The sequence below is a fragment of the Parus major genome, chromosome 1A (assembly GCF_001522545.3).
Source record: "Parus major isolate Abel chromosome 1A, Parus_major1.1, whole genome shotgun sequence".
Lineage (NCBI taxonomy): Eukaryota > Metazoa > Chordata > Aves > Passeriformes > Paridae > Parus > Parus major.
This window is the reverse complement of record NC_031773.1, coordinates 15,932,757-15,946,400: the sequence shown is the minus strand read 5'-3', so window position 1 is coordinate 15,946,400 and position 13,644 is coordinate 15,932,757. Positions and strand designations below refer to the sequence as shown.

Here is a 13,644-nt window from a genome sequence, read left to right as displayed (position 1 = left end):
ACATGGACATGGATTTAAACATGTTACCCCCTTCATGTAGGGGTACACTGGTGTATTTCACATGAGTGATGAATTTAATCCATGATGAATTTAATCCACTTTGTCTTTACTTCAGACGCAACTTTGGAATTCTTTGGTAAGTGCAAATGGCAAAGAATAGAAATGTTGGCTAAAAAAGCTTACTAGGTATCCATCAGCAACTGCTGATGGCCCAAAGGCATTGGAACTATGTAATAAAGACAGAAAAACTCCATAGTTTTTGGCCTAGAATAATTTAATTTGCAGTATTGCAATCAGAAGCTGATGTGACTGAAAATAACTTGGCAAAAAGTGATGCCTATTTTGCATCCCAGACATTTCCACAAGCACTTAGTTTCTGAGCAAAGCAGAGGTCAGACATATACAGACAGAGTGAGGTGGGAGAATAGGAATGGGGCAGTCTGGCTTTAGATTGGTTACAGTACCATAAAGCTGCACTGTCAGTTGAAAGAAAAGGTCTTATTGTATATGCTAGTGATTGATTTTACTGTCCCACCCTTGCCTGGCTTTATTTGGATCAAGAATCAGTCAGTTTTATTCACTTCCCACCTCTTATCCATGTAATGACATTGCTAAGATCTAAGGAAAAATGGGAACAGCCCAAGCTTTGGGCTGAATATCACTTTCCTATGACAATGTAAACTGAATTGTCTTTCTGCATACCCCTGCACGCTTATATGCTCATATGACCAGGAGGAAACAAAAACTGAAAACAAAACCTCCTGGGCAGGAGTTAACTAGAACAAAAATCTGGCAACTTTATCCATAAGGTCTGCCCCCAAGAAACACGTGCAGACACAATGTTACTGAGTACTTATAATCCAAATGGTAAATGAAAACAGAGCAGGGAAATACTGGAAAACAGAAATGTCTGGTATGTGTCTACCTTTCACAGATTTTCAATAACAGTTAACAGCTTAATATCTTTTATGCTTTTGAAACCATCCTTAATAAAATACTGTTAGACTTTTCACAAGTCTGTCACTTCCTGGGCCACCTCGACCTAGATCAATACACTCTTGTTAAGTGTTATTATGCACTGTTCACAGGTCCTCCATCAGCAACTTGTTGAAATGACAGTTTTCAATATGACAGGCCTTTCTGAATTAATTTTCAAGTATGGTTTTAAGAAATAATGTGTCAAATGTTATTATAAAAATCCCTGAACTAAAACACCTTTTTCATTTTCTTTATTCACTGCTTGCTTTTTTTTTCAGTCCAAGAATTCTAGCTTGCTTTGCACAATTTAACAGAAATCTCTGGGGATATTCTTAAGAAATTAAATGTTCCAAAATGGATATATATGTGCAACAACTTCAGCTTCTACTTGTGTAATGAACATTTCCACTGTGCAAAATGGGTGTGCAAGAATTTTAGCATTTTAAATTCTTGATGTTGATATGACATACCAGTTTCCAGCTTCCATAAGTTTGTATTACATGTCCACAAAAAAAATGTTTTAAACTATATACCAAGTTCTTCATTAGTCTTTCCAGCCTCCTTCCTTGTTTGCATTATTAAACCAATTTTCTTCCACACTTACAATGTATCCTGTAGTCCCCTTCAGTTCAACCATATGGCACTCAGCATCTATTGAATCCTTTCTTCCAGTGTATTGGGCTACTTAGCACAAGAAATTGCACAAGTAATCTCTGACTTTGTTTCCTCAGATAGTTTCTCTTTGTCGTCACTTATGAAATGAAAATTGATTTTCCCATATTCATGCAAGAAGTCAGAATTTTCAGACAATATCAATCTATCATGAAGCATATACGGTAGGAGCGGACAGCACTGTCTCAAATTGTCTGATTTAGCGGATGTGGAGTAAGATTTAGTTGCTTAACACAGACAATAAGTGAACCAGCACCTTCTGCCTGATTTCCAGCTGTCACTCCATAGGGGCACTGGTCTATAGGTTCTATGTTACAGATGCTCACTCTGTGCAAGATGCCATCAATACCCTTAAGTACCTGAATGCACTAAAATGGTAAACTAAAATCACATTTAGGAAACTAAATCACATTTAGAATGTCTATCTGTTATGCTAAGAATTGTCAAAACACAAAAAGCCCCAATACTACCATTACAAATAGGAATTTGGTTTATCTGTTGCTTTTAGTCCATCTCAGTACTAATTTTTAATATGCTTATTTTTGGACCAGTTACCATGCTATTTCAGTATTTGGAAAGGCTTATTTAAATGCAAATGGTGACCTGGGTGTTAAACAATAATAAAAAAATCTAATATGAGACTCCCCACATACATTCTCTGATGGCCCTGCAAATTTTCCAGGCAGATACCTGAACCATCCAACATAGGTGCAAATTTTCTGTCCTGAGCTTTGAATTTTTAAATTGAAGCTATTTTTGTTTTGTTTTGTTTTGTTTTGTTTTTGGGAAGATGAAAAAGAATCCTAGCCTCAAATAAAAACATAATTTTTACTGGTTTCCTGAAAAATTAGGAAATTTAGAAAGAACTTCAATTGCAAGTATTTTCTGTTTATCAGGACCAACTTGAAAATTTATTCATTCCTTAAAATGCAGCTTTTAAAGTCTTTGAACCCTTGAACATTCTTAGATATCCACAATTTATTGTGTGGGTTCACACTGTGATATAGTAATCAATGAACTTGCCAAGTTACAGATGTGGTTTTATTTACATTTCAGAATTCTGGTTTCAAAGTATAGGGGAAAAAAACCAACAGAGGTTTTGCTTGGTGTTTTTACTGAAAACGTAATTTATTTGGCAAACCCATGAAATAGATGATTGAAAATTATTATTATTGCCTTGTATAGAAACAGCTTTTGTTTACTTACTGAAAGAGACAGTTCAGACCTCAAATGGATCAAAATGTAGCTCATTTTAAATTGCAGTAACTGCTTTTAAATATAGATTAATGTATATAACAAAGAAAAGGCACAGTTTGTAAGCATTAATCAGAAACTAGTTTTACCTCACTGAATCTAAAGCTGGCCAGTCTCTAAGGTAGCATAGTAAAATTGGATGGAATGCTAGAACACCCAATATGAATATGAGCTAAGTAACAGGAATCCTGAAAGCAAACATAGCTCTAGATTATAATTCATTATAATCTGAAAATATGTGTTCTATAAGTGTAGAACAGAACTCAGATTTACCTAATTTCTTCCAAGGATTTATTTGAGATGTTAACATAATATGATTTCACTTAGCATTCTATTTTACAAGTTATTTCTAGCATAAATTTTGGTCTCTTTTCAGGCAGTGTGGATGACTGAATATCAATAGAACCAGTATTCAGCATTCACGACAGAGGAAGGCAGCTAATCTCTTTAAGGTAGTTCTTTAAGTATCTGACAGCTCCTTTCAACCTAAAGCCTACAAAAATCACAAAATCTTTGCTAGCATTTTGGCTTAGGACTTGAAGATCAGTTATTTGACGTGAAGAAGTGTATTTTGATAAGGATAATGGAAAACAGAATGTGCAGGTTTCAACACATTGGTATGACAAAGAACTGCACAGCTTTCAAAAGACTATACTAGTTGAAGCACTACTAATATGCAAGAGAATGTGTGTATTTTGAATAAATAGTATGGACCCTTCATGAGATGCTTTAGCTTCATAAGGATTTTATTTCTATTTAGATTTCTCTGTTCATGTAGTCCTTAAGACACAGGGCCACAAAGGCCATCCTGCTTGTGTATTGTCTAAAGGGACTATTCTTCTCCAACACAAGAATTAGATATGATCATTAGAAACATTATATTTCAATTTTATGCAAATTCTGACATCCAACTCCCATACTACCTTGCTTGGAAATTAACAGAAAAGAATCTAGTTCCAACACTGTCAGTGATGATGATGATAATGACGATGATGATGTCGATATCAGATTTTTAGATTGGGATACCTTCTGTAAACAAGAGAGAGTAACAGAAACTGCTCAAAGCATTAAAATATCTTGTAAGTCATGGAAATAAATAGGCTGAGTCTTATAATACACATCTACAGTGTGGCCATTGAAGCACATGGCTATAACATGTAAAAACCAGTTTTTTTCTCTCATAATTTATGTTAGTACTACTGAGAACATCAGATTAATACAAAACTATAAAAAGGCTCAGTTAAAGCACTGTACAATGATTAGGACTGATTTTATAGATAAGCTTTTACATTAGAAGAAGATGTTAATTAATATTAACCTAGTTCTGGCAGTTCATATATACAGTCATAGATGCAGATATCATGACTTTTTGAACTTAACAATATCTACCAAAGATATTCTGGAAAAAGTGTTCATGTTCTACCCTTTCTCAGTTTGGTGTGTATATATGAAAGGTAGAGCACATCAGTGTCTTAATATATGAAAGTTATTTCAGGCTAACTTCCAGTTATGTGGTGTGGTCTCAGAAAATCTTAATCAAATAATTTCAGAAGCACACTACTGAGACCTGAGTTAGTTTTAAAGGACTTTGTGATGCATAATGCTTGGTGAAGCAATGGTTTCAGAGCTCACAAAACTGGCTGTGAGTGTGGGAAATGGTAAAGGTAAGAAGACTTTCAGAAGCTGTGAAAATAAGCCTCAGAAAAGCAAAAGCAAGGAACTTAGAGTTAGCTGCAACTGCAAAGCCTGAAAGTAAAGAAGATACAATAATACAATACGCAAGAATATGAAACCATAGTTGAGTTTTTAAGCTTGGCTAAGATAGACCTTAAGGCTGCAGAAAAATATGCTTACCAAGATAGAAGGAGGTTTCAAGCTTAATAATAGAGTATTATGTATTGATAATAGAAAGCAAACAAGTAAGCATTGTTTGAAGAAGGTGTGCATGTGTTTTTAGTGATTGGATAGAACAATTGTCTGTAAGATTTAGCAGTATATTATTGGCTGAAAAACTAATAAAATGTTCTGTAACAAAGAGATCTTTGCCTGCTCGTGGCATAGATGTGACACATCACCTGGCAGTCCTGTCCCATTTGTGAAAAAAATTAACTTCCAACATGTGAGGACTTAAGAATGCAAATGAATCTTAGTGGCAATAAAGATTGAGGTTTTCTTAAACCTGATTTCTAGACAACCAACTAGACATTAAGAGTGAGTGTATCTGATTTCACCACAAAAGTGCATTTGTGAGAGCCCTTTCTGCTGCTGTTAAGATCTCTCACAAGCCAGTGGCAGGAGTGCCATCATGAAGAGGGACACACAGAAAGAGAAAAGGCAAAGACATAGGGACTCACATTCTGTAAGTTCATGGGACTTTGAAGCAAAGATAGTCCCATAGGTTAAACATTGCCGAAGATTCTGATTCTCCAACAGTTGGTTATAAATAATGAAAAATTGAGGATTCTAGTTTCTTTCTAATACTTGGACTGGAGTGAGGGGATACACCAGCCTGCTGAAAAGTATTCTCTGTAATCTTGGTCCATATATAGTTCTCCTGTTACAATTAGGACAGTGAAGGAATTTAGTAGATGAATTGCTGACAGATCTATAGAGTGGACACTGAAGCACACAGCTATGACATGTAAAGAATTGGTATTATTGTATCTGTTTCATAAGCTGACCACTTCTGACAAAAGGGAAGGGTGAAAATTAATTTGGCATGGCATGCATGCAACATTTCACTGCTCTAATCTGGTGCTGCCTGAAAGCTTGTTTTGGTAGGTATTGTATCCTGGAATGACACAGAATTAGAACTGGCACGGTTTCAAAATACTTCCAAAACCAGCTTAACCAAATGAAATCAGCTGAGCTGTGGAGATGTGAAATGCACATTTAGAAACACTCAGAGCTGGAATGTAGGTGAGGCTAAATACAGGAATACCACTGTTATGTGAATACCTAACAACAGGAATAATACCAATAAGGATGTTTATACATAATGGCATTTTTATTTCTAAATTAATCTGAATTGCTAAACCTCTTAAAATGTTAAGTCAGGACTCCCAGATTCACTGACATATGGAGCTAAGAACTGTTAATCTTAGTTTTACTGCTGGGGAAACTGAGGCAGAGAGGTTCAGTGACTTACCCAAGGCCACAGAGGGAGTCACTGACAGAGCCAGGATTAGAGCTCAGGAGTTTCTGGCTCCCAGTTCCCAAGCTCAGACCATTAGACCATGGCCTCAGGATATTTCCAGCTGATCTTCAGTCTAAAAAAAAGTAAATTCTCAAGTATGTTACAAATATGTAACATATATATATATATATATATATATGTATATTTTTATGGGTATACAGATATATATATATATGTATATTTACCTGGATGTAATGGTATGACTGAAAACACATTGCTCATAAGTCAGTGCTAAAAATTAAACCAGTATATTTTATCTGAGTTACCTTAATCATACATATATGTATGATAAAGCTGTGCTGAAAAAAATTATGCTTTAAATTACAGCCAATAGAAGTACGCATTGTATTTTTCAGGGTAAGGAACAAATTGCCTTTCCAACCCAGCCAGCATGTCATTTATATTAATGGTGAGGAATGATAAGTTGCTCTGTGTGTAAGTAAACTCTATTAAGAAAGTCAGGTCCCTTGGTGAAGCTAGATCCTTAGTAAATTTTACTAGCTAAGCACTGAGCTCCATGTCAGAGTACTTACACCTTTTATCCACTGTGAGCTGTCTCTTTGCTTCTCCATATTCCTTAATTTCCCACTTCAGCTAATTTAGCAGTAAAAACGCAAAGGTTTAAAAGGTTAGCTGCCGAGGAACTGGCGCATGAATGTTCTGTTAAGCTCCGTGCATTGAAATCGCATTATGTAGAAGAAGGAATTAATTAAGTAACAATTAAGTAGTGATGGATCATTGACAACATATATACACTTGGGTGCTAAAAATTAATCTCCCCTGTAAAAACAATACACTGTGCATCTTCTCATCTATACACAAGCAAGTTTTACACTTGAAATATCAAATAGAAAGGCCCTTCAGCAACTTCTTTAAGAAAAAAGAGGCATATCTTCTGGCACTATTAAAAATAAAAAATAATTTTAAAAATCATATAGCTTAATTTTTAATAAATGATTGAAAAAGAAATAAGAATAGCAAAAGGAGAAGAAATTTTTAAAGGCAGGAAATTTTAAACTGACTGTAAGGACATTTGTTACATGAAAGTACTTAGTATGTTAAAAATGCTAACAGCTGTGTAGTATCTTCTTTTGCTATCTTCTTTTACAAGTTGCCATATTCTTTCCTTCTATTGACAGTCAGCCTCTTAATACATAGATTGGCAGTTAGCCCAGTCAGTCCTCAATTCTAAAAGCCTCTTAGCAGATGAAAAATCTTTGGTTCATTCACACCTTGTAGAAAGAACAACAGGGCAGAAGTGACATCCAGATCCATTTAGAGTACACTTTGAGTCTGATTTTCCTTTGCCTTGCACCTTGTGTAGTCATTTATAGCTTTGCAAAGTGAGCACAAAATGGATATAAAACACTGCTACTCATGTGAGGAGAGAATTCTGATTTGGTTGCATTATTTCCAGAGGTGATCACAGAAAGTGCCAGCCAGCTGAATAATCTGGCTCTGCATAGAATGTGTAAACAATTTTGACACAAAATATAAAGTAAAAAGCAGCAACCCTTTCCAAACATTTTACAGAAATTGCACCTTTGTTTTGCAGCAATGGATATGTTCATTTGCTATTTGCTTAGAATTCACAGAAAAAATCCTTAATTCATCTACAGAACACAAATCTGATTTCTTCCTTTCTTTTTAAGAAGCATATTAGTCCTAAAGTATATTCTCAAGTATATTCTCGAAGCATATTCCCTTAAAAGGGAGCTCATGCCATCTCTAAGGTCTACAAGTCCTAACTTTCCACATGCTGCTTCTTAACCCAATACTTAAAAAGTTGCATTTCCACAAAACCTCCTGGAATCAATGTGAAAAGCTGGCATTATCACAACAGCTGGTCTCAGTCCATCAGAGTTCAACACTGTTCTGACTTTGAACCACTGTTCTGGTACGGGTGAGAAATTATTGTCAGCGTTTACCAGTGATATCTCTGCTATACTATTATCAGTATGATAACTCAAGACCTACTGCCAAAAAATGTCTCTAAGATGCAAGCTATATCAGCAGGAAAGGGATGCTGATATCAGATTAATGAATGTGTTCTTAAAAAATTGACAATTAAAAAATAAAGAACCTAATTTGGAGGTTGCTGGAGATGTGGTCAAATTTATTTCTACTTAAGAATAGGGTACAGTAGCTAAATCAGTATGTCTGGACACTTTTTCCCCATACTATCTGGTGGTCATTTTTCTGGCCCTTCCCAGCCTGAAGTCCTTCCTAATACACTTAAATACCATGATGGCATGATAGTGCGTGGCAACACATGTGTGCTGATTAGGAGCAGAAATAGCAGTTATTGCATTAGCAGCTGTTGATCTGAGATTATTGCTACAGTAAATAGTGGCCATTAGTGTTTCTGTTGGATTTTTTTTTTTTTCCTTTTAATCACAGTCATGCATTACATGGAGTCATCTTACAACACAGTTTCCAAATCTACTACCATGGCCCAAAGCTTACTCTTCAACCAAGTAGCTAAAGAACAGTTTCTTGTAAATTCTTGCTATGTTACTTTACTGTATTATAGGCTAGAGTTTATTGCAGGGTTTTGTATCTGTTTTTCTTCTTGTCTTTTTTCCCTCTCCCCCTTCTGCATTCTGAGCTTCTGTAGGCATTCTGAGTTGCTAGTCTGGCTTGACTGGAAAGTACTGCGTGTTTGTTTTGTATCTGCATGTGTGATACCAACTGTTGAAGACTGCTTGATGTTAGATGAGGGCTTATGCTCAGAGCTGTTCTACAGTTGTCTCTGGCAAAATCTTTCCTTACCAATGACAATGATGTATCTGTGTGGGGAGAGTCTGTTTTACAATATTACACTTGTCGTGGTCTTAATTTTACTGATGGGGCATGATTATGATTTCATTTACATTAATCAAATTCATGAGTCATTCCATTCATGTCAATAGCATTAAAGAGCTATAGAGACAAGTTAGAGTTCAGAATCAGGCTTCTGGTGTTTAATCTGAAAGCATATCTGAATCACTTCATTAAAGACAGAAACTGAAGGATAGATCCTCTTGCTTACTTTGCATTACTCAGTCATGCCATTAGCATTAAACACCAAATAAAGAGCTAAAATGACACCTGGCAATGTGTCACAGTACACGGGTTTTCTGTTTACCTCAGATACAGAAAATACCCCTGAATTAACAAGATTTAAGACTGTATTTCAAGTATGCCAAAGTTACGGTATTAGATCTCCTTGCCCTTGAATGTTGGCATTTATGTATAAAAAACTTTTTTCTTCCCTTGTTTTTTTATGTCACTCTTACATAATTTGAATGCAAAAGATTTACATAACTTGAATGCAAAAGATCTAAAGGCAAACTATATTTAAGTAAGACCTCAGAGATGAGCTTAGTTTTATAGCCCTATCCATAAGGAATATTATATCTGGTAAATAGAGACACATAAAAACAGTGATCACAATTCAAAAAACTTGTCTTGTAGGTATCTTATAAAGCATTATCTAATTTCCTTTTTTTAAAAAAGTGAAAATCTTGTTAACTTTCTAAATACAGACATTCTAAAACAATAAAAGGTTTTATACTGCTGTCTGTCTCCTGCTCAGACAGAGAAATTGTGCAGGGGATGAGGGGCATTAATTTAGACCGTACTGAGAAGTACTTTTAAGACTAAATATTCTTGAAATTGCACTTATTTAAATTACACTCAAGCTCCCTGTAAATCTAAAAAAAGATTATAAGGAGGGGAAATAATTTGAAGAGGCCTAGCAAGCTATCAGAAAATTGCTCTATTATATCTCTTCAGATTTTTTCCATTTTTTAAGTCAAAGAATTTCTGGCATTTGAGAACATTTTCCAGAAATCTGTTTGATACATTACAGGCCTTAGAAACTATTATTGTCGTATATACTTTCAGCTTCACTACAAGCATATGCCCCAAGACACCTGATCAGAGAACTGAGGGATTTATCAACAAACCAGGGCCAAAAGAAGCTGGGAAAAGGGATCTTTTGCTATATTTTCTGTAGATCTCACTGAAAACTAAACATCTATCTGTGCAACTTGTTTTTCCAGTGTAGTCGCAAAAAATATTTTCTTTGGAACTCCCAGTGAAAGCTTTCTTTTCACCCTGACAGACCACACATTGAGTTTTACACCCTACACTACCACAGCATAAGAAAGTTTGTATATGTTGAAACAATAAGACACTGTCTTCAGGCTGGATACAAATGTTAGTTAAGCCACTGGTGTCTTATAAGAAAACCTTGATATAACATCTACTCTTAGTAACCATGGGAATTACACATTTTCCTTTGTCATCTTTTCCAATGTTGTACTTTGTGATAAAATTGCTGTGTATTTCAGCATGCACACTTGGGCACACAGGTTAATTATGAGGCAATAAACTTTACATAAAAGGGCTGAAAAACAATTAAAAATCTCACTTCTTGTTTTTCAACAAACTAAAGTGAATAAGAAGTTCAAGTTAGGGAAAAGAGATGAGACCTACCGTGGTTGTCTTTATCCGTCCTCCTGGTTGTGTACAGGTCCAGCCTGATTTATTGATTAGCAAATCACAGCCTTCTCCTTCTAAACACGGAAGCATTTCACACCACTGTTTTGTTTTGATAATTCGTGCTACGAAACAGAAAAGAAAGAAGAAAAAACAAAACCAAAAACAATTGGCAGGAGAATTCACATTTCACTTATCTCTAAACACTTTCTCATTTGAGTTGTCTATTTTCATTATCTGATAATTCAGCAATAGTTTATGATGTAGACAGCCCTAGGCAATTTGCAAAATTATTTACAACACCTGCTGTGCCAAGAAATTTAATTTCAAAGTTAAAAACTAACAAAAAAAACAAAATACAGCTTTATTATAAATAAAAAGAACATAGAAACTGGCTGTTTTTCTAAATTGATGCTCGTTCCAATTGAGGAAACATTGTTGGAGGGCTAACAGTTGAAGACTTATTATACTACCTAATCATTTTGGTGTCCCACAACTGGGATCCATTGTGTTAGACTCTCTACAAACCTAAGCAGACAGTCCTTATCCTGAAGTGCTTATACTGTAAATAAACATGAGACATGCAGTGGAAAGAGAAGAGCTGTAATAAACAGCTAGAGTGGTCAGTATAATGACAGCTATTTTGAAACTCTGTGATATTTGCAATGGTAGGGGTATTGTCAAGGGCAGAAACTAGGAACACAAGAAGGACAGGTGTTGAATGAAGCAAAGTGGAAAAATCATGAAGAATAAGACAATAAACTGAGGGAAAAGACAGGAACAAACAGCCCATTACTACAAGGGAAAAGCAGTCTAGTTAGGAAAGTTTCTAACAGAAAGCTGGTGTGATACGTGTTTTGTGTCTACTCTTAATGTTTGTGTCTCCAGCAAGCCAGTTCTGCAAAATTTCCTCAAGGTCATACACAGCATGTATTCTTGGAACAACAGATGAGCCTTGACTGCAATAAATTAAAAGCAAAGGAGTTGTAAGGAGAAATTTTTCCTCAAGGTAAGGAGAGAAGGGGCTTTAATACCTGTAGACTTCTTCCTGGACTATAATACTACTCCTTCTGAGTTCACTTTTGTAGTATCTGGGTTCCTTCCCATAGAATAGCAAACAATATTAGTAATATCTGGTATTCCCTTATTCTTTCACTCTTCACTGAAGACAATATTTGTAGAGTGGAGTGTTTAGGATACTTTTTATAAAACACATATACGGCGAGACACTCACTTGCACGGTGCCATATACTCACACTAAACGAGCTAAGATCTCCCAAACTAACTTTTGCTCAAACTGCAAGGCTTGCAGTCTGCAGAAAATGGTCCTTGGTTCCTCCAGGGATCATCTCACCAAGTCTTGGCTGGATCAAAAGAAAGCTTCACCACTTCAATGTATACCTAAGTGTCCTAGGGTTCAAGGCCATAACTTGTTCCACATAGAGGGACACAGATCATTCCTCGATGTTGATGTGTGACACCACCACACAAAACACACCTTCAACAGTCATAAGCCCAGCAAAGAGAGAACTATAGGAGAAATACTTGGTGAAACAAGAGTATAAGAAGTTTATGCTGTACCAAATGAATCTGGGGTCCAAGGAGACTAAAAGCAAGGCTTTATCCCAGTGGCAGCTGCAGCTTTATGCCCACCTGAACGTGTGATTCAGCCTGGCTTCTTCTGATTGGAACAACTTAAGAATGCAATTCCCAATGCCACCAGATCATGACAAGAAATAGAAGTGCAATTTAAAATATTTTAATAAAAACCTCTCCAATATTTTGACACAAAACAACTTGTGTCCTCAGCTCTGGTATAATTGTTGGTAAGCTCTGGCAATATAACAAAACCTTATTTCTTTCAGTGGAAGCTCAATCTGAAATTCATATTAATATTTTAATTATAAAACCTCTTTAGCACCTAAATGTCTACATAGAAATTTGAACTGTTCATTAGGTAGTATATAAACCAGTGGTGAAATGATTCAGAACTACAATTTTTTGAAGCAATTCTCCTAGGTTTTTATAGCACATAATACACAGAAATGTGGATTCTACTTGGGCACCAGAGGTACTGCTCTACAGGTAACTGGATCATACCAGTTTTTGAGACTAGCCCCTCCTCTGTAACAAATAGCCTCATCCTTTCTCAGTGAAGGCATACATCCAGTTACAGGCTTAACAGAATAAGCTCAGTAAAATGTTAACACCAAATCCAACCTACTTGCATGCATATCTTTCTTAATTCACAGTATCAAAATGGCTATTTCTATAAATGTTTCAACAATATGAAGGATAATTGAAAGACTAAATAGTAAGCTAAACCTCAGAAATATCCACTAGATTGCCTTTACTATCTCAGCTAGGAAGCTTTCCTGGAAACATGACTTGAAGTAATCTTATTTTATAAAAGTATCTCTGAATTACTCTCAGTGTTTGCTTAGTTGCTATTGCTATTATCACAGATCCATGGGGTCTTTGCTCTGGGTATTGGCTATATCCACTCAAATTTAAAGCACACCAAGGGTATTTCACAAAGCATAAAGTCTAAACATTTCTCTGCTGTGTATATACCAGTTCATGCATTTAGGCCTTGAGAATCAGCACTTCTTTTGTAGGGAAAAGCTAGCCAGCTGACATGGTTTAAAGCTGATCAGTATCAAAACTGTGCCTCCTCAGCCCCCATGTCCTCCTCCAACCCCCCTGCCGGGGTCTCTTCCCCATTATTGGTTTTCACATCCCTTTAATTCTGCTTCTCCACTCACTCATTGCTTTGCTTCAGGAGCCTCACCAACACACTGGCCCTCGCACACATGGCCACGAGGGAGGCCCTGGTCTTGTCTGCAGGACTACATCTATTTTTGCATTTTCACTTTTTGGTTTGCACATTATACCACAGCATGAGAGTGTAATACAGGAAGGGAGCAAAATGTACAGCAACTTTATCAGCATAATATCAAAGAATTTTCATCAGTAATTTAAACTGAGTTGCACTAGTCAAAGCAAAGGAATATAGTGTATTTCCTAAGGCAGTGTAGTTGCCTTTTTACTGTGTATAT

At 35.9% G+C, this 13,644-nt stretch overlaps 1 protein-coding gene across 7 annotated transcripts in view; it reads right to left on the bottom strand.

The window, feature by feature from the left end:
* TAFA5 (TAFA chemokine like family member 5) overlaps positions 1 to 13,644 on the bottom strand; it is a 436,021-nt gene that overhangs the window by 96,411 nt on the left and 325,966 nt on the right. For 6 of the 7 annotated variants that reach the window (XM_033514544.1, XM_033514550.1, XM_033514549.1 and 3 more), the window contains one exon: positions 10,583 to 10,710. In XM_033514544.1, coding sequence (XP_033370435.1) covers positions 10,583 to 10,710 — 128 coding nt within the window. Of the gene's footprint in view, positions 1 to 6,052; positions 6,174 to 10,582; positions 10,711 to 13,644 lie in introns of all 7 variants that reach the window. The other variant, XM_033514545.1, reaches the window with a different exon arrangement.